At 37.6% G+C, this 26,903-nt stretch overlaps 3 protein-coding genes across 6 annotated transcripts in view; 2 read left to right on the top strand and 1 right to left on the bottom strand.

The window, feature by feature from the left end:
- The window catches only part of Ephrin (ephrin), a 43,167-nt gene extending 31,706 nt beyond the window's left edge, over positions 1-11,461 (top strand). Inside the window, exons 2-5 of the mRNA XM_089588888.1 lie at positions 4,567-4,708; positions 5,787-6,090; positions 8,040-8,366; positions 10,705-11,461. Of these exons, the coding sequence (XP_089445014.1) occupies positions 4,567-4,708; positions 5,787-6,090; positions 8,040-8,366; positions 10,705-10,886 (955 nt within the window). The 3' untranslated portion in view covers positions 10,887-11,461. The remainder of the gene's footprint in view (positions 1-4,566; positions 4,709-5,786; positions 6,091-8,039; positions 8,367-10,704) is intronic.
- An 8,800-nt stretch (positions 11,462-20,261) lies between these two features.
- On the bottom strand, positions 20,262-23,065 carry U3-55K (U3 small nuclear riboprotein factor 55K). 2 transcript variants are annotated; one of them, XM_089588643.1, is made up of 7 exons: positions 22,942-23,065; positions 22,552-22,673; positions 22,289-22,398; positions 21,986-22,213; positions 21,794-21,903; positions 21,173-21,707; positions 20,262-20,973 (listed from the first exon to the last, which is right to left on the bottom strand). In XM_089588643.1, the coding sequence occupies exons 1-7, from the start codon at positions 22,990-22,992 to the stop codon at positions 20,726-20,728; spliced, it is 1,404 nt and encodes a 467-aa protein (XP_089444769.1). In that variant the 5' UTR covers positions 22,993-23,065; the 3' UTR covers positions 20,262-20,725. The 2 variants fall into 2 exon arrangements, with proteins under 2 accessions (XP_089444769.1, XP_014214805.2); XM_014359319.2 differs by having other exon boundaries at positions 20,265-20,961.
- Positions 23,066-24,940: 1,875 nt separating this feature from the next.
- LOC106643977 (low molecular weight phosphotyrosine protein phosphatase-like) lies at positions 24,941-26,550 on the top strand. 3 transcript variants are annotated; one of them, XM_014359315.2, is made up of 4 exons: positions 24,941-25,044; positions 25,522-25,661; positions 26,064-26,225; positions 26,298-26,550. In XM_014359315.2, the coding sequence occupies exons 1-4, from the start codon at positions 25,008-25,010 to the stop codon at positions 26,376-26,378; spliced, it is 420 nt and encodes a 139-aa protein (XP_014214801.1). In that variant the 5' UTR covers positions 24,941-25,007; the 3' UTR covers positions 26,379-26,550. The 3 variants fall into 3 exon arrangements, with proteins under 3 accessions (XP_014214801.1, XP_014214800.1, XP_014214804.1); XM_014359314.2 differs by having other exon boundaries at positions 25,471-25,661; XM_014359318.2 differs by having other exon boundaries at positions 25,471-25,661; positions 26,282-26,308.
- Positions 26,551-26,903: the final 353 nt, after the last annotated feature.

The following is a 26,903-nucleotide window of genomic DNA, read 5'->3' as shown; positions in this document are numbered from 1 at the left end:
GCATCGGCGGCAAGTGCGAGGAGAGAAACCGATTTTCGCCGAGATCGTTAACCGTACGCGGAAACGGCATTTCGGCCGATCGTTATTTACTGTGCGGCTCTTTCGCACTCGGCATGCACACGTGTGCACTCTGTCTGCCTGTGTGTGGGTATACAGTGTAATGACAGGGTTTCTCGCATCGTCCTGCATGATATGGTGTGTTATTTGCGTGATCGGTATGGCGAATGTATGTGTGACAGAAAGCATTGTTGTCGGATGTAATTCTTTTTCTTTTCGATAAATACCCTCTGTTTTTGGTCCGATTCCTCGAAAGAGAGAAAGAGTATATAGGTACGCATATAGAGTCGGTTCAACGCGCTTAAAAATAATCCTCCTCTCTCGCTCCGTGTATATCGCGCAATTAAAGACTCCGGACGATATGTGTGTATATATATACCCACGTGCATCCGAAAACTCGCAAAGCAAGTAAAAGGAATGAAATCAGTGTCAAGATGAAAGAGCTGCGCACCAAAGGCTCCTTCTTGGCTCTCACCTTTTGTGGTCCGGGACGCATGTGTTGCTTTTCACTCGCTCTCGCATACCTCGCAGCTCATCCTCTTTTTCCAAGTCTCGAGCTCGCGGTGCCTCCTATTTCTAGAACTCCCTTTCGTCTCTTCCGTCAAACTGATGCTATACACACGTGTGCACAGCTTTTCAACCCCTCCTCTTGTACAGATCGGTTCGTCCTTCGTTCCGTTTAAATCCGCGCGCGTCTCTCCAGGTGAACGTTCAATCGATTTTCCAGTGCTCACCTTCTGCCTCTAATATACCGATCTCTCTCTCTTTTTTGTTCTACTAGCTGGCGATAATTGATATGCCCTTTTGTGGAGACAAATTTTCGAGTCATTTGAACGATGTAATCAAATCGATACTGTAGCTTGAAACTTCGAAAATCGGCATCGGCCCAAAACAATCAGCTTGAAATATCGAGCCCATTAACCCGATCGAAGCCTTAACCTCCATCAATTTCCCCCAGAGAGCGGGCCACAGCAGGTGCTACATGTATATATATAGACGTATAAATATCAATTTGTGCACGTACGGCTACAATATAATATCAATCCTGCCCTGCAATTATATAGGCGTCTTATCATATCCGCTCGAAGAAGTGTGTATACATATGGGGGGAAAGAAGGGCTAATTAATACGGCGTCCTTCGAGCAACGGTACATCGCGCAGATGAGATCGGTATCGATTTAATCAACCTATACGCGCTGGAAGAACAAATCGCCACAACAACAAAAATAACGATCACATACACCTCTATTTTTCAAATGAACCCCGCGTATTTACAATTTGTCCCGAGCCCGCGATTTCAATTAAAACAATCCCCCTTTTTTTATTTTATTACTCCTGCGAGGTATAGGAACGATCACGCACCGAGGTGTAATATATATATATTTCATTAGCTGCACCCGAGTTTTCTCTGTTTTTTTTCTTTTGTTTCGAGGAAAAAAGACCCATAGTCGCTGCCGCCGATTATCGGGCTCATCTGTGGCGCGAGTCGCATAACGAGGGTCGTATTATACAGCGATTTTTGGGTCTACGTGGGACCGAAGGGAAATCGGTAAGAGAAAGAAGATCGTCATCTTTGCGTTGTATAGAGTCGAGTGGGTGCGCTCGTGCTCTTCTTTTTTCGGCCGACTCGTACACTCTGATGCCGAAAGGAAAAAAAGAAAAAAGAGGGCGGGCAGAGAGAAACGCATCCGAGAGCCATACTCGCCCGTTCCCCCTTAGGTTTCTCCCTTTCTCTCTAAAATCGTATCGTATATGTACGCGCTCCCTCGCTCGGCTCCGTCCGTGGGTGTGGCAATTATCGAGGTATTCTCTATAGGGCCCGGCTATTATGCTCGCGGACAGTTGTGTCGTTATTTTTATTACAACGTGCTAGAAAAAAAATTAGATCAAGCACGATTGGTCGCCCATTTCCGAGAAACGATGAGCGAAGCGCATAAAAAAAGCGAATAGTCGACGCACAAAAAAAAAGTAATGGCAGCGTAGCACGCGCGAGAGGGGCGAGCTCGCTGGTACACACCTTCCAATTTTTCTTTTGCATCGAGTATACACCCTTCCCGACGACTCGACACGCGCGTGGACGCACGTCTGCAAAATTCATACCCTTTCTCGTATTTCTTCGTTTGTCTTTTGTTCCTACTTTTTTTTTTTTTTACGACGGGTATACCCCTTTACGATCGCCCACTGCGCGTGGAGTCTCGTTAAGGCCACTTTTACGAAAATTACACGCTTTTTCTCAGCCAAAGTCGCCCCGTTTCCGCTTGCCATCGCGTGAGCGTTGGCTTCGACCTGCAACACGTGTATATATATACAATAGCTTCGAGGAAGTTATATTTGGAGTATTATGGTGTTTTGCGAAATTTAGACATTATAGGTACTATTGTCAGCTCTGACTGGGCGGGATATTCACTTTGAGATTGCTAGTTTTGTCAAGTGGATGGCAATGGGCGTATGTGTATACCAGACAGTTGTACTCGAGATTAACTTTCTCGCAGTTTTGATTGCGGAAATTGAGCACCAAGTTGAGGTGGCAAAAAAATAAAAAAATAAAAATAAAATAAATAAAGTAATGTAAAAAATAAGCCTACTCCAATGTACGCGCACAAGCACGTCACGGTATTTATAATATGGACCTGGCAAGACAAAAAAGAAAGGAAAAAAAGGGAGGGAGGGACAGCTCTCCTCGCCACGAGCGCAAAGATGACCAAAAGGAAAAGAAAAAAAAAAAGTCGCGGGGGAGGTTGAAATAAGTTCTATATCCTGCCGAGGAGGTGCAGGGGGTACATATGGGGATACTTAGGGTATACGGTGTGCTGGGGTCCACACACACGTATAATGTACCTTACACACACATAATAGTTGAGAGAGAGCGAGGAGCAGCAGAACCGGTTGTGCCCCGCAGGAGCTCCTTTCTCACCCCGCGAGAAAGGCCCTCGGTGTTCTCCTCTTCCAGAGTATACATGCACACTATACATGCAGGCGCTCATTTCTCCTCTCCGCTCTTTTTCATCCTGACTTCTTCTCTCCTATACGTTTCTTCTTTTACATCATACGCCCGACGTATTCTTTTTCGATTCTGATTCCCTTCGCATGTATATACATACCTACACTCGCTGTCTTTCCTTTTCAGTTGTAAATATCGATTGGGTATTAAGTACACACATATACGTGTACATACGCACGAGGAGGGGGGGTGGGGGAACATAACGCGACGCGGGGCAAAAACTAGTCCCGCCTCATTATTCCGCGGGTAAAAACAACGCGCTCGCGCGTAACTCGGAGGGCCGGAGGGGAGATTTATTTACTGCGGGGCGTTGTTGCTGCTGTTGTAGGTATACCCTTTTTTTCACCCTCTTCTTTTCTTTTCTCTTTTTTTGGTGTACAGCGCGCGCGCGCGACCGGCAATTTGAAATTTACGAGCGTCTTGAAATCGGTTGTTTAGAATAGTACACCGCATGAAGGTTTAATACATGACAATAACTCGTTTAATAGAAGAATAAAATGAAAAAAAAATTCTGTATCCATCCAGATGTACCCTTGACCCCCCGTTGGTCATCCATCTCCCGGGCACTTTCGTTATAAAGTGCACGAATATGTATATATACATGTACGGGATTACGAAGAAGCGTAGGTATGCTATACAAAGCAGGAGGATGCGAAAGAGGGAAGGAAAAGGTATACATACAAAAGAGGAGGAGGAGGTGCAGGCGTGTTTTTGCGCCTTCGTTTTCACCCGCATCTCTCCGGCCGCAGCAGCTACTCTCACGATGTTATTCCTTCGCCGCGGCCCACCTCCTCCTTCGACACTCCCTTCCTTATCCCTGGCTCCTCGTTCGCGCTGGATGTTAATGCGTCGTGAAAGCTTGCGAGAAAAAATCCCTGTTTCTTTTTCGGCCAACAAAACACTACACCGCCTCCCCCCAGCCCCCTCCCATGTGTGTATGTATATACACACAGCTCCCGGTTACATACATGCTGCCGTTGTTGCTCCTGTCGCGGCCCGATGGAATTCGAGCCCTCCTCCCCCCCCCCCTACCCCCTCTGCGCAAGCACTTGTGTCCGCTTCGCTGGCGCCGATCGGGATACATCTCGTTCTTTTAGCCCCCCTTTGCCCCCCATCTCCGGATTTCTTTCGTTTTATCTCTTTTTACTTCTGCACGTCTGTAATATGGATGTAGTTTATATCACATATGAGTGCTCAAAATTGCACGCGTGTGTATACCTATATATATGAGTTGGTAATTAACGACACCCCGCTCGTCCTTTTCTGGAGTGCGGATTCTCCATCTCATATGTACCGGTTTTTTTTTTCAACGAATCATTCAGAAAGAGAAAATAGGGGCTAGAATGGTTTTTACACCCCCAGTTACACCCCCTGGTTTTTCAAGAGTTTGCGAAAAGTTGAGTTCGATGATACTGTGAGAGAAAATAAAATATAATAAATGTACCAATTGATGCAAATCACGTGAAGCAAGTGAACTGACGCGTTTCTTTTTTTCACTTTTGTTTCAGATTTCGGATAGACAATACGGATCACATAATAGACGTGAACAAGAACAACGCAAAGTTCGAGTACGACCAGGTGAACATAATCTGCCCGGTTTACCAGCCGGGCACGTACGATGACGAAGCTGAGAAGTACATCATTTACAACGTAAGTGTACACATATATATATATATGCATAGATAAAAATTTGAATAGATAGCCGGCTTGAAAAAAAAAAAAACAATGATATTCATAACAACGACCCCTGTGAGCTTTCAAATATACATCCGAGCGGTGTTGTAAGCTTGATTTACCGTAGCAACTCGGGAGCCCCCTCCCTGCGCAGGGTTTCAGCTGCCAATGAGCCTTTGGCAATCGGTCGCACGTGAAAATAGAAAAAAGCTATAGACGGAACATCCGCTCCGCGAGAGGAAAAAGCTCGGATATTGATCTCCCGGCCTTATTAAAATTAACTCCGACACGTATAAGCTTGGGTTGGAAAATTAAGTTTTTTTTTCCCGTTCCCACACAGCAGATGACGAAAAAAAGCTCAAGCTCGGTGAGCTTGTTTAGACAGCTGCGCGCGCCGAGCTATAAATTACGGCTTCTTACGAATACACCTAACGAAAAACACGTGTCGCGCGGCTTTTCGGGACACACGCCTTGTTTTTTTTTTTTTTTTTTTTTTTTGTTTTTTTATACGCCACATATAAGATGAAGAAAAAAACGCGAGCGAGCGCGGGTGATTGTTTCGTCCTTCGCTCCGTGCGCACGTGGAGAGCGGGAGCGCGACGTTTACTTGCAAAACCCCCCTCCCCTCGCTGCGCGTTCATTGTTTTCGTTGCTGCGATTTTCGTGCGATTCCCTTCCCCCCCCCCCTCTTCGTTCTGCACTTGAGATTCGAAATTGACTCTGCTTAATTTCTAGTAGCTATAGTTTTTTTTAAATTTTTTTTTCATTTCGTAGTTAAGGACGATTATTTGATTGAAAGTCGTTTGGGGGGGTATTACGAGTTAAAATCTTGCGGTCCTCCTTGACGAAATCGGGCTGGAACCGACGAAAATCATTTATACGTCATGAAATCGTTATGGAAGTCATTAGTACAAAAATTGCGTGAAACGACTTGAATATTATAATCGTTTCAATTTTTTCCTAAAAGCTACCCGATGAAAGCACTTTGAAATCTTAGCTCATTTTCCCACCTACATGTACGTATATTTCTAAATCCATGGGGTCCAAAATGCAGGTGTCGAAAGAAGAGTACGAGACGTGCCGGATAACGAATCCAACGCCTCGGATAATAGCCAATTGCGACAAGCCCTTCAAGACGGTCTACTTCACGATAACCTTCAGGCCGTTCACGCCCCAACCGGGCGGCCTGGAGTTCCATCCCGGCCGCGACTATTACTTCATCAGCACATCCTCGAAGGACGACCTGCACAGGCGCATTGGCGGACGCTGCACCACCCACAACATGAAGGTCGTTTTCAAGGTCTGCTGCGGCAATGAGGCCGACTCGTCCTCGTACCCGGCGACGTCGCGCAACAATTGTAAGTTATTTTTGTTTTTTTTTTGACAATTCAATATATTTTGTTACCTATGTTAAACAGAGGAAACAATAATGCGATGATTTAACTAAAAACATACAGTTAATGTGCATTACAGCATTTTTCAAATTGTTTATTTATTTTTTTTTTTATCTTTTAAGGACCCTAGTTTAAAGTCACAGGATCAAGTAGCTATAAAGTCGATCTCACGTGAAAAATTACAACAATTATTTTTAAAAAACGATAAAATATTACATCTTTAGGATGGTAAAATGTATAAAAAACTCTTTACCATTTTTCAACGCACGCGCTCTTCTCGTGAATACATAAAATCCCTTCTTTCTCTCAGTTCAGTGGAGATGGAAAAAAAAAAGAAAAAAAAAAAAATTCAGAGCAAAAAAAAGAAGTACGCGCACTCTGGTACACGAGAGTATGTGAAATTCTCGGTAATTCATGATAAACAAGAGAAACAAAGTCAGTATGATGGAAAAAAGAAAAGAAAAAGAAAATAAAAGAAAGAAAGAAAGAAAGCTCCTCACCACCGCGAGCTCCATCGATCAAATATCGCGGCGAGGAGGCACACAGTATAGTGGTCCTCGAGAGCTCCCTTTGGAAAAAAAAAAAAAAAAAAAAAATGTAAGAGAGGAGAAGAAGAAGAAAGCCACGAAGCAGTATGCACTTACATGAATGCACGAGACCCACGTATACGCGTACGATCGACAGCACACACCTGCTTCCATCAGCCAAATTCGTTCGCTCTCCCCTCGCGCGTTTCTTTTTCTCTTTTTTAATACACATCCTCGCCCTCGGCGTGACTCGCCGCCTTTGCTTTCTATTATAATCCACGGACGGCCTATACGCTCAGGTAACCCTAACGAGGAACCAAAAGCCATCATGTGTACGTGTGGTTATATGATTTTTTCTTTTTTTTTTTTTTTTCGAGCGAGCGGCTTTCGTTTGACGGAATCATCTAATGCGCCTCGGCGCAGTTCGACATTGCCTGAGGCTTCACGTCTATTTCGAACTGAATATATATGTACGGGCATTACACTCGATCCCATTGTGCTGGTTCATTTTGTTTTTCTTTTTTCCTTTTATTATTATTACTTTGGTGCCTTGACGAGAGTCGAGTGTATATAACGTGTATATATACCCAAAGCATTAGTGTGAATGTACCTTCAGGTTTATATAAAATCAATCCTACTGTGGTATACACCACGTTAACTTTGACGCTCGCGTTTTTTCCATCTGTTCTCTCGTTAAAACATAATTTCTGATCGATAAAAGCCGGACGTCTTTAATTGGTTTCGTGGCGCAACCATTACAATAGTGTCAATCAGGCGAGAGCACTCGATCTTACGAGCCGCAAGTCAGTACTTGTAACTACACTTACACAGCGATATTTGTGCGATGTAATTTTTTTTTTTTTTTTTAAATACGGAGTATCATTGATGCTGGAAAAAATAGATTTTCATAACTAATGAGGAAAAAGGGTCACAGAGAAATAAAGGAACTTTAATATTTGGTCAAGTACAGCGTTGTAGGAGCAGTAATTAAAAAAAAAAAAAAAACATTTTTACAATACTAAGAATTGTACATTAATCCATAAAACTAATTCCAAACTAAATAATTATTTATAAATACATAGTCGTAATTATGATAAAAATAGTATTAAACTTTTGTAGCATAATATAGATACTGATAACTATTAATAAGTATTTAATGATTGTTTTGACATTGACGGGTTAATTGAAATGATAAAACTGACGTGGTGAATAAATAAACAAAGCAATTTCAAATTTTTCATCCAATTACTGTCCGATTGTTATTACTTGACACTGTCACCCTGAATTTCGTATACCGTATACAGATATATCGTACCAGATAATCCCAGTACTCGCTGTATTTTTTGATAAAGAGTCCCGCAATGATAACCCAATCGTCTTTTTCAGCGGTGGCGGTGACGAGCAGCACAGTGAGCAGCAGCAGCAGCAGCAGCTCGACGAGCGTCGCGGTGTTGAACGGCAACATCAACGCTAACCACGGCTACCAGCAGCCCGGCTCGGCCAACTCGCCCGCTGTGTACAAGGGTGGCGAGCGCCTGTACCCCGTCAACCCGCACAACCCCATCCACCGCAACGAGCACAGCCAACAGCAGCCCGACCTCCCGGCCCACGTGCCCCAACAGCCCACGTACCTCGGCTACCCGCCCCATCAGACTTACGTGCCCCCAGCGTCGCAGCCACCCAAGAACACCGTCACGCAGAAGAAGAAGAACAGTACGTACTTTACTTTTATCATTTTTTTGCTGTTTGTGTATTACTTGTGGTATACGGGAAAAGAGAGGCAATTCTGGTTAACCAAGTACCATCGAATAGTTCCATGGTACTACTACGCGATAACCATTTGTCGCTGGGTCGTGTAATTGGGTATAAGAAACTGATTGATTAAAAGCTTCCTTTTGATCAAGATATTATATATATCGTGCCACAAGTTTGTTTTTTTTCATTATGGGTATAACTTACGGGTCAACGGAAGACACCATCTGAATCGATGACGACAGTTACACGCGAGCGAAGGAATCAATGTGGAGGCGCAGCAAATTAATCCACGATGAAAAAATAAAGAGCGTCTTGTACAAAAAAGTAAGTTGGGGGGGGGGGGGTGTTTACTGCTTCCCTTCCTGCGTACGAGGGTTACAGAGGCGGGTCCACCCTCCGATCCTTGGAGTCGACGCAACTCTCCAACTACTGGATGAAGTTATTCAACGTACGAGTAAAAGAAATTCTCGCTCCCGTGCATCGGACATACTCTCGTATAAAACGGTACTCGCCGAGTCGATCGAACGGCCTTTCGCCACCCAGAGTTTTTCAACAAAAAACCCCCGCTTTCGAAGCTGGAAAACTTCTCTCGGCCTATTTGTTTTTCGGACGAAACTGCGAAAAAATCGTCCAAGATCGGTAACGTACCCACGGAGCCATCGGCCGCCCCTTTCTTGTAAGCCATCGCCTCGCAATAATGAATGTACCTACGTAACATAACATGGTATATGTATACTCTCGCGAGTGAGCACAATCATTTTTAATAGCCCGTGCGTGCGCGAAAGAGAAGCCCTATTTCCGAAGAATAGACGGAGCACGCGATTATATACACAAACGCGTAGCCCTTCCTCTTGTACACTATGTACGTACTTATACCTCGAAAAAAAAAAAAAAAAAAAAAAAACAGAAAGAAAAAAATAGACGCTCCACAGTGGTGCTTCCATGTATACATACACACGGGTGTATGTACATGGGGACGCCGGCCATCTGTCCGATCGATCTTTCCTCGTCATCATCGCCCGGTAATTTGACTTCCAAGTGCGGCCGAGACCACCTCTCTCTTGTCCTCATTTGCATTGTCACTGCACCTACCGAGCTCCCGTGCAACCCTATAGTACCCCTTTCTCTTTTTCTTTTCCATAAATCGCTTACATGTAGAGAAACGTGAAAATCGGTAACATGTGAATTCACCGAGAGAAAGAGAGGGAAAAAAGGATTAATAAAAGCTCAATCTCGGCTCCACAGTGGCTCTATATAATATATATATACGGTGTCTGACTCGAAAGAGAGAGAGAGCGAGTACTATTATATACATATACGTGTGTATTTAAGAGAGCACCGTATACGTCAGAAATCCCCCGACGTGCACAGTCTGAGTAGTCTCTCTTCTCTTCTGCGCCGCTTTTCTGCATAATGAATGTACACACACACATGTGCCGTGTACAGCGAGTATATAAGAGAGACCCTTGCGAAATTCGTCCGCCGTCGAGACTCTGCATGGCTGGGGGATGACACGTACACACACGAGAGCTACTCTATTTTTCCCCGTCTCTGCAGCACTGCACGTTTTCCGCGCCATTTCACATACTACCTCCGGCTTCTTCTTTTTTTTTTTTTTTTCCCCTCCCTCTTCCTCTCTCTCTCTCTGTCTTTCTGTTTTGCGAAAATAGAAAAAAAATAAATAAATAAATACATAAAAGCCTGCCTTTCGCCCGTCCTTTTTTTGGCCTGCAACGTATTATACACGGGGCTCTTGTTGATTAGGGAGCCAGTTCATTGTTTCCCGATCCCGTGTGTGTAAGAGTATACGCGCGTCTCTCGACAAAAACAGCCGCTTTCCGCAGAGAAAAGAAAAAAATATCGAGACTCGGTGTAAGGGAAAATGCCGCAATTTCGCTCACAAGTAATACACAAACCAAACATGGGAACTTTTTTGCTCACACCGGGAAAATAACCATGCGGGGTAATTTGGGTGGCCAACGAATCTTAGCTGTCATTTTTACCGTATAGCTACTCCACAGTTATTTTTACTCTCGATTGAGGATAAATAAAACGGTGTGAACAAGATCGGTGTCTCTCTCACTGATGAATTTGGTGGTCAATCGGGAGTAAAAATAACAACCGACTGGGATTTTGCTAGAAGAAAAAAAACACCGTGTAAAGCTGTACGGTATACTAATTGTACGGCTGACCCTATAGCTTTACTATTATTAACGTTTTTGTGTTATACATATATGATATTTTAAACCATTGAAAAAAAAGAAGAAAAAAAATCTAAAATCGTTATTTCCCACAGAAGAGTACTCGGACCACCCGAACGAAGTGGTGAAGAACGAGGAGCTGACGTACAACAGCGGCGGCACGGCGCGCGCCCTCATAAGCCCAACGAGCCAACGACAGCAGCAACAGTGGCTGGCCGCGTGGACGCTCGCGCTGCTGTGCAGCGCCTTCCTGCCCCAACTGCTGATGCTCCGGTGAAGCGACTCACGCCAAGGGGATCGACGCCAAGGGGCCCCCCTCCTGGCGGATCTTGTTGACCTGACGCTCCTGCTCCTGCCGTCCTCGTACCCCGTCGTCGCCCTCGTCGCCGAGCGCTTTGCCACCGTCAATTACTGAAGAGACACGATCAACGATGTTGCACGCGCGACACCCACCCAATCAAGTTATACTCTGATTTTTCACAGTTTTTGGTTCATTTGTTCTTCGAAGACATCGAAATGGCGTCAATCGTACTACACCGCGTGAATAATGACACTGTGTACGCGCGTTCGACAGAAAAACGGGAGAGACGAGGCGGCAGCAAACCGATGATAGTCTCGCGATGGATAAGGGAGAGGAAAAATAAAAGAAAAAAAGGGTTTTTTCGGCCAAAGGCTGTATACATTATATACGTTGTCCCCCTCCCCCCAAACAAGCCATATTAATTGTTAAACGTGAGAGTATGCGACGGACTGTTGTTAGGCACTGCATTTCATGGTACGCCCATTCATATGATTGTCACGCACTACTTATACTTTTTTACGAAACGCAAAAAAAAAAGCAAAAAAAAAAAATACGCGAGTCATTCGATTATGCGCGCGTGTGTTTTTCTTAGGTATATTTGTACATGGTACACGCGAGTGTGCTCATATTATATTATGCGTTTTACTTACATGCGCGTACGTACACATATGCACACCGACACAAGTGTCCTCGAGCGCCAGATCGCTATTGACTATTACGTATCGATCACTACTTCGATTATTATTGATTATTGTATATTTATGTGTATGCGTTTAATTGCCGCCAGTAGCGAAAAGCCGATTTTGTATTGTTTAATGGTAAAAAACAAAATCAACGTGCCTCTTTCGTGAAAGCTCCTAAATGCGCGCGAAAATCGTCGTCTCGTGCGCGCTATCTCTCTCTCCGTACACAAGTATATATAAATATATATGTATGTATTAACCTTGGTACCGATTGTCGATACGCCTCGCGTTGTCTGAATCGGCCGATCGAGTCGATTTCCGCGAGTCCTGTAGATCCCGATTTTTTTTTCTTTCTTTTTCATCCCAACACAGAGCGACTCGATCGGCCGAAGCGCGCGAGTGTAAAAGCGTATAGAAAAATCGGTAGACCGCACATCATTCCATGCGCGAGAAGGTGATTAATATAAGGAGGTCCCGCGAGGCCGCCAGTGCAGGCCTCCGTGTAAATAGGGAAACATCGAAGCGAGGATGAATATTGGGGCGAAATCGATCGCGCGATTGAGATTAAAAAAAAAAAAAAATAAGATAATTGAAAGGTATTATTGACTCTCCGGGACCGCGTCGATTTCGCGATATTCCTCCCCGCGCGTTGAGAGGAAGGAAACAAAAAAACTTGACTGTTTTTTAATTTTTAGTTTCTTCTTTTTTTTTTTTTCATTCTAATTTATGTATGATCAAATTAAATTTAGTGAGCGACGACTACGCGGTGCGAGTGAACGTGTGTGAGTGCGTGAATGCGTCGACCGAAGACTATATGTACGAGCGAGCGGGGGAGAGCAGAATAAAAAAAGGAAGAAAAAAGGTGGATTAACGAACAAATGAAATTGTATCATAGCTGTGTTGTACATACATATACCGAGACATCTATATCCATATAGATTTGTATTATATTTATTATCCAGTAATATTAACGAGAACTACGAAATAAACATTTACTCGATATTATAATTAATTATATTAGTAAAAAAAAAGAAAATGAAGAGAGTGAGAAAAGGAGCACGTCCAAATGAACAAACGAGCGAGAGAAACAAGTGTGTGTTTTGCTCCGTTTTTCTCGTTGAGATTGTATTTTTTTTTTCCTTTTTTTTTTTTACTGCGTATTTGAAAAACCGACGAGGCATTTTGTTATACTGTCCCATTCCCTCGCCTCCTTTTTTCCCCTGAAAATTTTTTTTTTCTCATTTATTCAGCGTTTACGAGGGTAAAAGCGACACAACAATAATTGTACATCCGAGCGATCATCATCGTATGCGATTTTATGTAAACTCCGAACTATATTGTACACAAAAACACGCGCCCATCAACATTATTCGCAACAGTGCATTGTACATTATGATAAAAATGATGTTTTTGCATTACGATACTACAACTCTATTATTATAATATTATTGGCTTACCACGATAAATACGTAATTTTTTGCCGATTCTCAATATTAGATACAGTAATTAAAAAAAAAATACACACACAGACGTGAAGTATTAACTATCATAATCAAGTAATTGTAAACACTGCGATTTCATTTTGCCGTAAAAACACATACACGCAATAAAGTATTGTATTTGCATGAAACTCTGTAATAGCTGACCACAGTTGTTGAAAAGACTATTGTTTTTTTTTTTTTTTTTTTTTTTATTAATCGTTTTTCTCCACCCCTCAATTATCAGTAATATCGTTCGAGGTGTCGTTGACTGTTTTTGCGCCGATTATAGCAAAATCAATCGCGCGCGAAATTTTACGATTTTTATCTAGGATGTATAAAAATTATTTTACTCCTATGACACTTACCTACTTAGAAAATAATTTTTATATGTGTACATAAAAATTGTAAAATATGTAGCATTATCACATACAAACACAAACACACACACACACACACACCCATACCCACACGTATATACATAAAAAAAATATATATATTTACGAAATTATAAAATTATTATTTAAAAATTAATTTTTTAGTTGTTTTTATTTTTGCTTCGTCATCTCTTGCCACGCACTCCCTGCATGCATTCTACTTTTATTTTTCATCCTTCATCCATTTCATCCCTTTTTTCTTGCACACTCGTATTTACATAGATGATTAGTAGTCGATAGCTAGTTTGCACCACTTGTACATTGGAAAGTGAAATTTCGTAATATCTTTGTTAAAGCATTGAAGTACATGACTGAAACCGTATATCTAGAACCGTCCATTCACAAACGTAGATAGCGCAATTGTGCACCGACTAAAGCACTCCCGTACCGATCCGCTTGTATGTGTACGACACTGATAAATCAACCGAAGATAATTCACGTGGTTTTCACAAACTAAAAATTTTAAATCCAGCCGCACAAGTAATTTTATTCAAGTAAATTGTTAATCTAGTGATTGGAACGAAAAAGAAATAAAGTCGAGTGCTCCGTTTGCATCAGAAGAGGGTATATTGTTGCCACTCAGCCGAGCGAGCACGTGAGTGCATCCTCGCGGGATTTGGATTTTTTTTTTTTTTTTAATTTTCGTACAAAAATACACTTTGATTGATTTATTAGATACTGGACTCTTTGTTGTGCAATTTAGAAATTCGTGACATCTTTGTTCCAGCCTTGGAGGTTTTACTTAGTTTTGTGACTCTCAGCATGTGATGAAAATTTGTTTCGTTGTGGTAAATAAAAAAAAAAAATATGTATTTGTTCGTTTACCCGCAACGACGGCGACGACGACGATTTTCGTAGATTCGCGCGAAGGGAAAAAACGCATTCGATGAGGACTCGCTTGGATTGGTGGACGAGCTTTTTCACCGATTGTTTTGTTTGAAATCGCGCGCCGAGTGTGTATGCGTGCGGGGGTGTGTGCGAAAATTGAGACTAATAAAACGAGTTGGGCGGTTGAATAACGAATTTTTCACGAACGGCCTATGTGTACCTTGACGCTTTGAAAGTAAGTAGTGTACTTGGACGGATGATTTTTTTCTTTTTTTTTTTTTTTTTTTACATTTGATCGAATATTTCATTGGAAAACTGCATTTGACGTCGTTTTCATTGCTAAATCCTTGCACGTCCGAAACAATACGAAAGAGAAAACAAAAAAAAAAAGACTCGCCGTTCCTTTGCCGAATATCAATGATCCAATGGCGCTTCGTCGACTTTTTGCATATGTGTGTATGTATATATATATATATATATATATATATATATATATATATATTTGGTACGATGTGTGCAGTAACGTCTAGAACAGACGTGGGCACATACGATCGTTTCGAAAGTTGGAAATGTTGCTTTTTTCAAGTTACGACAAACTCTTTCGAAAATTATTCCGTTTTTGGGGGAAATTTACGCCTCGGAAGTTGAACCTTCCGTTTTTGTGAATGACTTGACGAGGTGAAAATAAAAAAATAAAAAAAGACTGTTTGTAGATTAATCACGGTTTAACAAAGTCTAGTCAATTAATAGGTCGTTCATCTGACTTTTAATTTGTTTTACACAGAGCAACTATTGTTTGTCTCGTCAAGTACTATTTTTTTTTTTTCTTTTTTTTTCACATTTTTTTATAAGGAAAAAATAATTAATGGCAAAAACAAAAAAAACAATAGAAACAGAACGAGTACAAAATTATTTAGTGCATCGCTGGATAAAACAGATATGTATAGGCTCTAAAAACCAATAGTTTATAAAATATGATAGCGAAAAAAATAGCACCTATTAAGATTTATACATACAAATTTTTATATACACTATATAACGATATACAGAAAAAAAAAAACCTAAATGCAGAGTTTAATGGTGTACAAGATGAAGGAAAAAATAATAATAAAGTAAAATAAATTGAAAACAGCCCACGTCTGACCTAGTTGAAGTCATATTATACAATATAATAATATACGTTACATAAGTATGAATAAAATTGTCAAATACAGAAGAAAATAAAACGGCGCTAGCGTTTGTGAAACGAACAAAAAAATAAATAAATGAAAAAATAGTGGAAAAGAAAATATAATAGTATAAAAAAAAATAAGGGAAAATTAATGAATAGAGATTACACGAATAATCGTAATGAACCACTTGTTTACGGAACAAACATATTATGTCAACCGATTGTTGTTTTGTCAGATCAACGATGTACGTTATTATATATATAAATATAGAGAAGAAGAAAAAAAGTCGAAAAAAAAGTATAAATACAATTATAAATATCGAGAGGAGCGTACGAATTGTCGAAAACTTGTACATAGATATACTTGCATTGAACGACGAGGTGTGAGTATATTAATATTATTAACATGATCATTATTATTATTATTGTGTGAAATTGAAGATAAAAAAGGTATGATGGAGTAAATGCGTCAAACCGAGTGAAAGGGATGTAGAAAAGGAGATCGAGTGAACGTCAAGGGATTACAATATGATAATAACAAAGTAAACAAATGAAAAATGAAAGATATATGAAAAAAATTAAAAAGAAAAAGGCAAGGAAAGAGAAAGTGTGAGAATAGAGTGGAGGAAAAAAAATAAAGTAATTGCCACGAAGTTTATATAAATATATATATGATTAAAATACATAGTAGATACAAAATTAGGTTTATACTTACGATTTATTATAAAAGAAGAAAAAAAAAGTGAATGTACGTTGATGTCTAAGATTTTTAAAGCGCCGTGGGATATTTGAGGGATAAATATATATATAAATATATGCATATTACTATACGAAGAAGTCATTCACGGGATTGGGCTTGGAGCTTCAGAAGAGTAAAACACAACCAATACTACACTTGTAACAATAGTATTGTAACTTTCTTGAAAAATATTGATAAAGTGAGTTTTGTCTTGATCTCACAGTTACAGGTGTCTTGCAATATTTGGAGAATTTTTGTTTAAAAAACTTGAAGTTTATGTTTGAAATATTGATGGCGCACTTGATTTTTCAAAGTAAAAAAGTTGTGACCCTTTGAAGAACGTAATTCCTACGCGCAAAGTATACAATCGATTGAAAAAAATTAAATACACAAATTGTACTTCCTATAAAATTTGTTGATAAAAATTATGGCTTAAATTTTATCGAAAATTATTTTTTTTTTAAAGTTCCTCCAACTTCTCGGAAGTAAAGAAAAAAAAAAAAAAAAACGAGAATAATTGGCCACCAATAACACATTTTTGAGATAGTCGTACTGGTACTGTCTTGTAACTGCAGCCCGAATCTTATATAGTATTGTCTTAAAATTTAAGACAGTATACAACGTAAGTCCCAGATTACTCGTAACTCTTGTGAAGCTCTACAGTTGAACTCAGGCATGGGGTTAGATACAATCTTGAAACCAAACTTTCACACCTTGAAACAATTAAACACTGATTGGCGCACTGGAGATGTATACATGTAACGGAGAACGACAAGGTGCGTGGATACAAAAAAAAAAAAAAAAAAAAAAAAGAGAAAGAGAACATAAAAATTGAGTAAACTCGGGGTACAATCAGTAGTGGGTGGGAGGGAAGGGTCGGGCGTGGATATGTCTCGGAGAGGACTCATCCGCTAATTATATAATTATTATTCGTAAATCAGCAGGTACTAATTAAACGAGAGCATATAAGAACGACAAGAGTTGCTTGCGCGAGTGATTGAAAGAAAGAAAGTCACACTTAGCCAGATCTTATCGATCGAACGTTCAATTTTATAAATAAAATCGACAAGTTCACAAAGTATAGACACACTCACTCACACACACACACACACACACACGCAAAACATACAGTGACACTTATACAGCCGATATATGATTAAGAGTAAATAACGGAAACAATGATATAAGTACTTATTTTCCCTCCTCCTCCACCGAACAATTAATAAGTAAATGTGTACTGCAATGATAAAGTCCGAGGTTTAAGACATACGCTCGCATTTCCCGTGCAGCAATGAGCATCGGACTAACACGTTAAAACGATCGTGCACGTGTTGTTTTCTCATATACATGATGATTTTGTTTGCTTTTGTTTCTTCGTATACATTTTTGCTTGGACTTGGGCAAAAGAAAAATAATTTAATAAAACGATCTGTGATTATAACACGAGATGAAAATTAATATTGTTGCCCTGGTAGCCGCTCGATCCGCCGAAAAATGTGACAGGCAATAAAAATCGTCCCTCGACATTTAATACATAATTTGGGCTGGAATTTTTTTTTTTTTTTTTTGTAATACAGTTTTAAAAAAAACTTGTTTCGCTAAACTAATTCACTATGCGTATTAAAAAAAAAAAAAAAAAGCTTTGTATGACACACTCGATTCGCTAAAAACGCATTTATTGTCGAAAAAAAGCATGCAGAAACTAATTCGATTATCAGAAACAATTTCTTTTTCTTCAACTGCTTTGAAAATCTACAAAACCGTTGTGCTCAAATGACGATAAAAGCCCGCAAAATCGGCATCATCGGTACACCATCTTGATACTCCGTACGATAATTACTGCACACAAAAGCACGTGCACTGCGAACGACAAAAGCACGGGATCCGTGTAACTTCTTTTTTTTTTTTTTTTTTTTAAACTCTCGTTGAAAAGTGCACTCGTTCGCGAGCATGAGCCGATACCAGGTACATTTCTCACGATACTCGCGATCAGATCGGCGTACAGGAGTCGCGGGAGCCGATTGCGCAATTCGATCGGCTTTGTGCAAGCGAGCGCTGTACGTGTGTATTTTTTCGCGTTCGGCAAATGTCACTTATGCTGATGAATAATTCCCTTTGTGTCCTGCTACGGTGCAGATTCTCGCAAAGATATATTCAAACTCACCATCAGCGCGCAACACGTGTATACGGCTTCGTACGTGTATAAAAACCAAGAATTCAATGTGGTGGTTGCGAAATTTTACGAGCATGCAAAATTAAACGTGAAAAAAATAGGGTCACCTGTGCAAAAAAAAATGAAATAACTTGAAAGCCACGAGCCGAACTTGACCGGGTAAATAAATAATGTAAACGTTGATGGTTTATCGATCGATTCGCAACGGTACGAAAATACTTTCGCAGAAGCAAAAGGAAGAACGAGTCGGGGAAAAAAAGGAGCAGATGCAGTCGGCAGTGGATCGTCAGCAGCTTGCAAGGGCCGATTTCTCATTTTGTTTTTTTTTTGTAATTTTATACTCGCAAGAGATATGCAGTAGCATTTTTTTTCTTTTTTTTTTTTTTTTTTTTTTTTTCAAGCAAAAATAAAAAACGTTGAAACAGATGCAGCAGCACATTTACCGCAGTTAACAGTCGTTCAATAACAATTCAATTGCATTTAAAACAATTAAACAGAATTACAAAGTATAGCGTAGAGTTCATAAACAGTAGTCCATCGTAGCGAAATAGTGTTTAAACGGAAAACGAAAAAAAAAAAACGAAAATACGAAAAAAAAAAAGAGATGATTATGAATAATGAAACCGGAAAGCCAAGCAGAAAACTAATAACCACCACCCAATACGACACACAATCATAAAAAAGCAAAAAACAAAAAAAACAAAAAAAAACAAAAACGAAAAAAAAAAATAATAAATCCAACCCTTCCCCCAACAAACCACAAGTAAAAATTGCAGCTCAGTATCTTATACTATTATATTACCGTAAGAAATAAACTACAAAGCATAAGCAGATCGTTCAATAGTGTCTCGCGCGCATCAACGCGCGCGTATAATATAAACCTCTTCATGGAGTATTGATGATTAAATAAATATGACGTAACTAGAGTGAAATAAAAAATAACTTTTGGAAAATATTCATGTCCACGTACGAAAAAGGAAAACAAAATAAAGAGAAATTTTATGGTCACACGATAAACAAAGGCAGGTTATCACCGGAAGCAGATTTTCGTTTTTCTTTTTTTCTCGTTTTTAATGTAAAAAAAAAAAAAAAAAAAAAAAACGCATGTACACGTGCAACAGCGCGAGGGGAGCGATTATACAGTTACATATAGCGAAATATAAAAAAATGAAATAAAATAAAAAATACAGAAACAAAGGGAAAATAAAACGAAAATACGAGAGATCTCGGCTGGGCGACGTCAAGAAAGTTTATTTGAAAATTAAGGAAAAACAAAAACAAATATTAAGTAAAATAAATAAGACCGAGGAATTTATTGTTCGCATGTGTAATTATTATTCGTATATAGATCTTCGGTGTTCTTCGAAAAATAAAAGAGTAAAAAAGGGGGAGAGCGAGAGAGAGATATAATAATAATTATTATTAATATTATAATAAACGTATGGAAAACGAATTTTCGTATGTAACAATATTTGTTTTCTCGATGGTGACGACGCGAACATGATAAATGAGAAGAACAAAAAAATAAATTGTTTTCGCGAAATGCTTGTAATCTGCTATTATACATTCATAAAGTGGAAACTTGTTTATATTTTTCTTAAAAAATAAAAAGTAAAAGATGAAAGAAACGATGTAACGGTTTGACGATATGAGGAAAATGAATAAATAAATTTACGTACTCGTATACATATTATACAAGACGACTGTAAAAATTTGATAATTTTCTAAAACACGTAGAAGTTAGTGTGAAGAGAATGTAAAAAACGATGAGAGTGAAAGAAAATAAAAAAAAAACACAACTTCAACATTATTCTTGCATTTATTTACCCTACGTCTCATCCATACAAAATAATTTCATATTTTCTATTAACATCTATTTTTAATTTCACTATTTCGTACGAATTTATTTATTAAAATTACTTGTATTTCATTGTACAAAATATTGAAGAATTGTTATGTATTAAAAAAATTTGTTTACAAGTTCTGGGAAAAATGCTTTACCACGTAGAGTAACATATTTAAATATTCTCAAAAAGATTTATAAAAATACAGAGATGTAGATAGTTTTGTTAAAAAAAAGAAAAACATTTTTTATATTTTATTCTTATTTACTACATTTATAATGTACAAATGCAGATTAAAAAAAAAATTCATAAATTCTACTGTACAGCATGACCTTAGCAGTAAAGTTCTAGCTGAGACCATTTTGATAATATTAAACAACTTTTTTTAGTAGAATGTTGAGCACTTCAAAATGTTAACAGGCAATAAATAACCACGATTTCAAGTTTGAATTTTCTAAAGAATTACGTGCCTTCTTTGTTCTGTATCAGTGGTATTATGGCTATGCTGTTCTTTGCCTCTGGAACTCGCCACCATCTCCCCAGTTTGTGCTCCTGTCCGATACCAGCAATGAGATATTTTCCATCAGGTGTAAAAACTAACGAGTTAACGAAACCTGTAACCTTTACATCGAACAAAGGTTCCAAGCTCCTGAAAGATTCTCCACATTTCCAAAGCCTTATGATGCCATCCCTGGAACCTGAAAGAGATACTAATGTTGTAAATATTCAGTTAAATATATAAATAAATAAAAAAAATTGAAAACCACTGATGATTGAAACGAAGGATTTTTTGTATCTTACTTTTATTAGCATCTGCATTAGAGAATAATTAAAGTACAAAAAATCTGGTATCATTAAACGGTGATTTTAAACTACAAGAAAAAAAAAAAAAAATAAATAAATAAATACCTGAAGCTACTAAATCTGTGTTGAGAAAAGTGGCAATACTGGATATCCACATTGGCAATTTGTTTTCCTCATCCCTGCCATGCGCCTCTCGAATAGTACACAGTGGTTTCTTTTTCATACAGCCCCACAAACACAGTTGTCCATCGTCTCCACAACTAAGAAAATTTTCCTCATTTATCAGCTTGACGGCATCGATCGAGCCAGTGTGTCCATTATAGGTAAGTTGAGACTCTTCGACTATTTTCCATATTTTTATTGTACATTCGTAACCACCACTGGTGATGGCTCTTTCGCGAGCCAGAGCGTCGATCGAAGTTATGCTGCTTTGATGGCCAAACAGAGATTCAACGTAAGCCATTTCGTCGAGATTCCATACTTTCACACACCGATCGAGCGATGCTGAATAAAGTGTATGCGTATTTTTTCGGAACACCAACCCAGAGACGATGTCTCTATGACCTTGCAAGTCTTTGATGTGACTGAGGTCCGATGCTGAGAGTACTGTTATATTTTTGGTCCCTTCCGCTCCAACCACCTGTGAAAAATTTACATAAAATATTTTAAAAAATTTTAAAAAAATAATCCGACCAATTTACCATCAATTATCTAATTTAAACTGACCAAAAATTTCCCATCTGTGCTGACTGCTATGCACCTAATGCATTTCAATCCATCTTGATTTTTCGTCTTCCCTTTCAGAGATTTAAGCTTTTGCCTATTGGATAGTGACCCTATAGACAAGAGTGAAACATTGCAGCAACACAGAAAAACATTGTTAAAGTATACAACGATATAGAAAGAGGTTTTTCTCACACTTGACCAAAGAGCCATCTTTCGATCCAGAGAATAAAAATTGACCGTCGTTGGATAGACAAACGCAGGTAACCGAATTTTTGTGGTCTTTACATTTGAGAATCTGCGGTTCTCCATGTCCCATGTAAGTGTTGGCAACAACTTTTCTCAATCTCCCTTTTTCTTCCAGATACTCTTCTTTCAACCTTTTTTCAATAGCTCCTTCTTCAAACTCCTTTCTGTCCCTCTCTTAGAAGAAATACCATATACATTCGTCTGTTTGTAATTCCACAGTCTACGTATCATTATCAATACTTTGCTTACCTTGTTCTGCTATTTCTTCTAAATATTTATTCGCTAACCTAATTCGTTTTTCCTGTGCAGTTTCCTCTATTTCAGAATCACTCTGCTCGTAATCCTCAATCTTTTTGTTCCTGAAAAATAATATAGGGGCTATATTAATTGAAAGCATACAGGTTGAATTTGAAGTTAGGTCTGTCTATTTAAAAAAGTTTCCAAATGAGATCAGTCATCTCTACAGACATGCCTGACTTTTGCGATGAATGTATGATTAAATTAATGCATACCTGTGTTGTTCTTCTGCAAATTCTTCATCTGAACTGGCAATGCTCTCGTCATCCTCATCTTTCTTTGTGCTGGGTTTACCCTTTGGTTTTGAACCCTTGAACTTTGAAGCAATCCCATTGACCTGCAATAAAAATTTTTAGAAACTTGGTTTCCCAGCCAACGGGTAATCTATTGTCAAGTAAGGCTGTCATCTGTTGGTTGTTATAGTGAACGTATTGCATATAAAACAAAGCTTAGTGGTTTTTGGCTGTCAAATGAAGTGTCAAGTTGTGAAGAACAAAAAAAAAAGGTGAAAGGAATCTAACGATACAAAGCTCGCGTTAACCTACGAATACACTCATAACACTGTACTTTTAACGTAGACAATGGAGTAGCAAGCAAAGAATTACCTTTCTTTTTGCCCCCTTACTACTACCGGCACTTCGAATGAAAAACGACATTTTTTCGTAACACGAGTTTAGCAATTATTTTTTATTCCTCAACAAATCACGCTATAACCAAGCACATGGTCCATTGAAAACAACAGAGTAGCAGAAAGCACTACTCAAAAAGAGAGAAATGTAAAATTGTTTAATGCGCATGCGCAATTCTATCTCTTTAAAACTGAAAAAGGCGGCTTTTTTAATAATATAATTTTCTTACCCAATATTGAGTGCTTACTTTACTGCTTGAAAAGTAAGAATTTTTTAGTTATAATAATTTATGAACAATCATAAAAAATACATTTGTAATAAAAGTATATGTTTAATGGATTTTTTTGTACATTTTTTCATCAAACTATCATGCAAATATAAAGAAATAGTAAGAAAAACAAATATGTTCCTGGAAGAAAACTGTGAGGAAACAAAAAGTTTTCATGCATGATTAAAAAAAAATGTATGTTTCACTGATAAAAAAAATTAGCACGTAATCGTACAAAATTTTGTGTTGCGTGTGCAAAAATAGTTAAAAAATGTTATAATTGCCTTTTTGACGAGCAAACAATAATAATTTTATAAACGTACGTACATTGTCTGCGTGAAACTATTAGTTGTTTCGCGAATGCGATAACATTTACTAAATTCGCATTGTGGTAAAAAGTACGTGCGGTTTTGACTAGTCTAAAATTCGCTGGCTACAAATTCATTTTTCTTTTGCCATCTGTAAGTAGTGTTGCAAAAAAAATTTAAGATGTCGAGACTCTTGGTAACTTTTCTTTTTCTGACTGTAATGGCTTTTAAAATTTCAGCCCAGCGTGAAGGTAATTATTATTCAAATTTTTTAAGTAATTTCCATACCATTCTAGCCCAAACATTAATTATACTTTTATACTTCAGGTAAGATTTACGAGAGTAATTTTTTATACCTTTTCCAAGCAAAAGACACATTTTTCTACATACTTTTAGGTGATGGAGGTGTAATTCCAGGAGGAGGAAATTCTCTCGATATCACTACAATAGTTTACGCAGTTCGAGTGTTCGTTGTTAAGTTGCTTCAGCTGTTGAACTTGTTATTAAAATTAAGAGGCATGACTTCTTAAATCGAAGCAAATTTTGTCAACACCCACGTAGAGAACTAAAAGCTTAATGAAACTGTCATTTAAAAACTGTACCTCATCAAAGACTAATAAAAATTAATTAAAAGTAACTGAAAAATATTTTATTACACAAAAAAATTACAATCGTTACTACATGAAAATTATTTTTGTTCTATAAATATTTATAAAAATGTACTCATCGATGTTAATAATTTATCCAAATTTTTCAACTAGTTGATATGATTAAAAAATGTTCAGCAACTTCTACATCAAAAAAACTACAATGTTAAAGTACGGTATTTTTCACAAGTAAAAATATTTTAAGGTTTGTGAGACTTTTAATAGGAGAAAACCGCCATGATACAACTTTTTAAGCTTTTTTTTTATTAACTTTTTTCTGAAATTTCAAAAAAATTCTTTTTAGTCAGACATGGGCACAATTATTTTATAGATATCTGAATACTTTAGAAGAAAATAATGTTTGGTAAACATAAAAAAAAATTATTTTTGTTGCAAACAAATTTTTTTTGCCACTAGATTCATATTGAAAAAACTAAAAAAACGTTCTTATAGCAGATTAGTGCAATACATTTTAGATAAGAAAGTTGATCATGAAGTATTTTAATTAAAACGTTTAAATACTTTTTCCAAATATTTTGACTGTTTTTCTAAATTATTTTATCCAGAAAAACGCACAGAATCCCTAATTCTTTCTCAAAAACATCTACAAGATACCTTTACGAATGTATAAAAATCTGCGAATGCGCGAAAGCTCGAAAATGATGTTCCGAAATGGATGATGGTGCATATTTTTCTGTGAACTTGTGAATCTAGCCTAGTTTCGTGCCCATTGGCTCTGAAAACTTCGCAAACTTGCGCAATCGTCAACTTTCTCGTTATTGCTGTTTTTCACTTCTAATAATTAACGTATTTACCAAAATGTCGCGTAGAAAAAAAGTTCTCATGGTGTGTTTTGGTAAGGATAAGTGTGCAACATGTTTGTTTTACCAACGCATGCATTCATACATACATGTATTACTTTTGCATTGCCTGGTTCTCATTATCTGAGGTTAACATAACTTTCAAATTACTTTAAAATTCAAGGGAATAATCTTCCCCTTGATTAACTTACACTTCTTGTTTCAATCATGTTCACAGTAAATCGACAATTGATTTTTTTCCATTTGTAAAATTGTTGTTTATTTTTAAACTTTTGCTATAAGGATACTTATTTTTTTTTACTATGGTAAGCTTGCTCTTGTACCATGTACACTTGTCTATTGGTAACACTGAAATCACCGACAATTCAATTTTCTCGTATATTTTTATTTGTATGTAATTTAATTTAACTTATTTAATAAAAATATAGTCATAAAAAAAAAAAAATCACTCGGACTCTTAGGCAACACGTGTCGATCTCCGATAGCTGAAGCACTTTTTCGTAAATACATAGAAGATCACAACATCCAAGACGACTGGGAAGTCGATAGCGCTGCCCTATACGATTACCACGAGGGGAAAAACATCAATACAAAATCAAGGGAAGTCCTTGAAAAGCACGGTATCACGAGCTATCGACACTTGGCTCGCACAGTAAGTCTTTTTTCTTCTTTTTCGTTGAAAAAAAAAAAAAAAAAAAAAACACTTACAATCAATGCTGAATTTGATTCTTTATTTATTATTGCGTCAGTAAATACTTTCCAAAAATAAGAAAATTCACTAACAAAATTTAATCTGATTTTTTCATACATTTTTAATTTTTAAAGAATCTTAGAAAGAAGGCTTATTGTGATAGAAAATTAAAAAAAAATATTTAACACCTAATAAATAGTAAAAACTTTAATTTTCGCACAAACAGTTGTACCCACGTCTCACTTGATAAAAATTATAAGAAACTCTACTTAGTTAGTATTTAAAATTGTTTAAAAAAAGAATAAAGCTTGACCTTTTTTAAATTCAAGTGAAAAGTAAGAAAAAAAAAAATTATCTTTCCAGATAACCAAGGAAGACTTTGACAATTTCGATTGGATTTTAGGAATGGATTATTACAACATCCAGCATTTAGGTCAGATACAGCCCCAAGGTAGTTCAGCAACAATCGAGCTTTTGGGCCAATACGATCTGGAAGGGGATAAAATTATTGAAGATCCTTACTTCGTACGTCTACAAGTACTAAAATTTTTTTCAAAATTCCATAAGCATTACTTTTCCAGAGTTCATAATTTTCAGGATACTGACAGTTCAAGATTTGAAAAGTGCTATCAGCAGTGTTTGAGATTTATTCCCTTATTTTTTAAAGCTCACCATTAATGTTACAAATTTTTTATTGTAACGTTACAACTTATTTTGATCTAATTTTATTTAAAAGTATGATTTTCTGTGCCAAATAAATGTGCAAGAAATTTTGGTGACCTTGACATTGAAAACTTTACTGCACGTGACGTTTCTCGTATAGATACAAAAGATCATTGGACATGGATAATTAAGGTTGGTGTATTAATATTAACTGCAACTTTTGAATGCAGCAATTAATTTATTCAACACTTGATTGACAATACATGAGGTTAAAATATTTTTTTTTTCCGTAGGAAATATATATTAAATATTAAATATATAATCAAATCAATGTGCAAAAAGTTTGAAAGGCAAAGCAGGATAAGAAAAAAAAACCTTTGCATCATCGTTTCATTAAAAAAAGAAAAGTTGAAATAAACTATATTACTTTTTCAAACCCAGAATAAAAAATATGTTTGATTTCCTCAACAATTCGAGGTATTTTTTTTTTTGAGTACGTTTGAATTAACATTTTTTTATATTCTTTCTAATGTAAGTGAC

The sequence above is a fragment of the Copidosoma floridanum genome, unplaced genomic scaffold (assembly GCF_036245765.1).
Source record: "Copidosoma floridanum isolate Cflo_tuat_1 unplaced genomic scaffold, Cflo_Japanese_pri ptg000007l, whole genome shotgun sequence".
Taxonomy (NCBI): domain Eukaryota; kingdom Metazoa; phylum Arthropoda; class Insecta; order Hymenoptera; family Encyrtidae; genus Copidosoma; species Copidosoma floridanum.
This window is presented reverse-complemented; position numbering and strand designations above follow the sequence as displayed.

Coding starts and splice junctions, on each gene's coding strand:
- U3-55K (XM_089588643.1), bottom strand. CDS start 22,992: ATGTCGTTTTTCATTCGAAGTGCCGGTAGTAGTAAGGGGGCAAAAAGA. Junction 22,674..22,941: donor GTAAGGGGGCAAAAAGAAAG/GTAATTCTTTGC, acceptor TTTTTATTGCAG/GTCAATGGGATTGCTTCAAA. Junction 21,904..21,985: donor AGATGGCTCTTTGGTCAAGT/GTGAGAAAAACC, acceptor TCTTGTCTATAG/GGTCACTATCCAATAGGCAA.
- LOC106643977 (XM_014359314.2), top strand. CDS start 25,008: ATGTCGCGTAGAAAAAAAGTTCTCATGGTGTGTTTTG. Junction 25,045..25,470: donor AGTTCTCATGGTGTGTTTTG/GTAAGGATAAGT, acceptor TCGGACTCTTAG/GCAACACGTGTCGATCTCCG. Junction 25,662..26,063: donor ATCGACACTTGGCTCGCACA/GTAAGTCTTTTT, acceptor TTATCTTTCCAG/ATAACCAAGGAAGACTTTGA.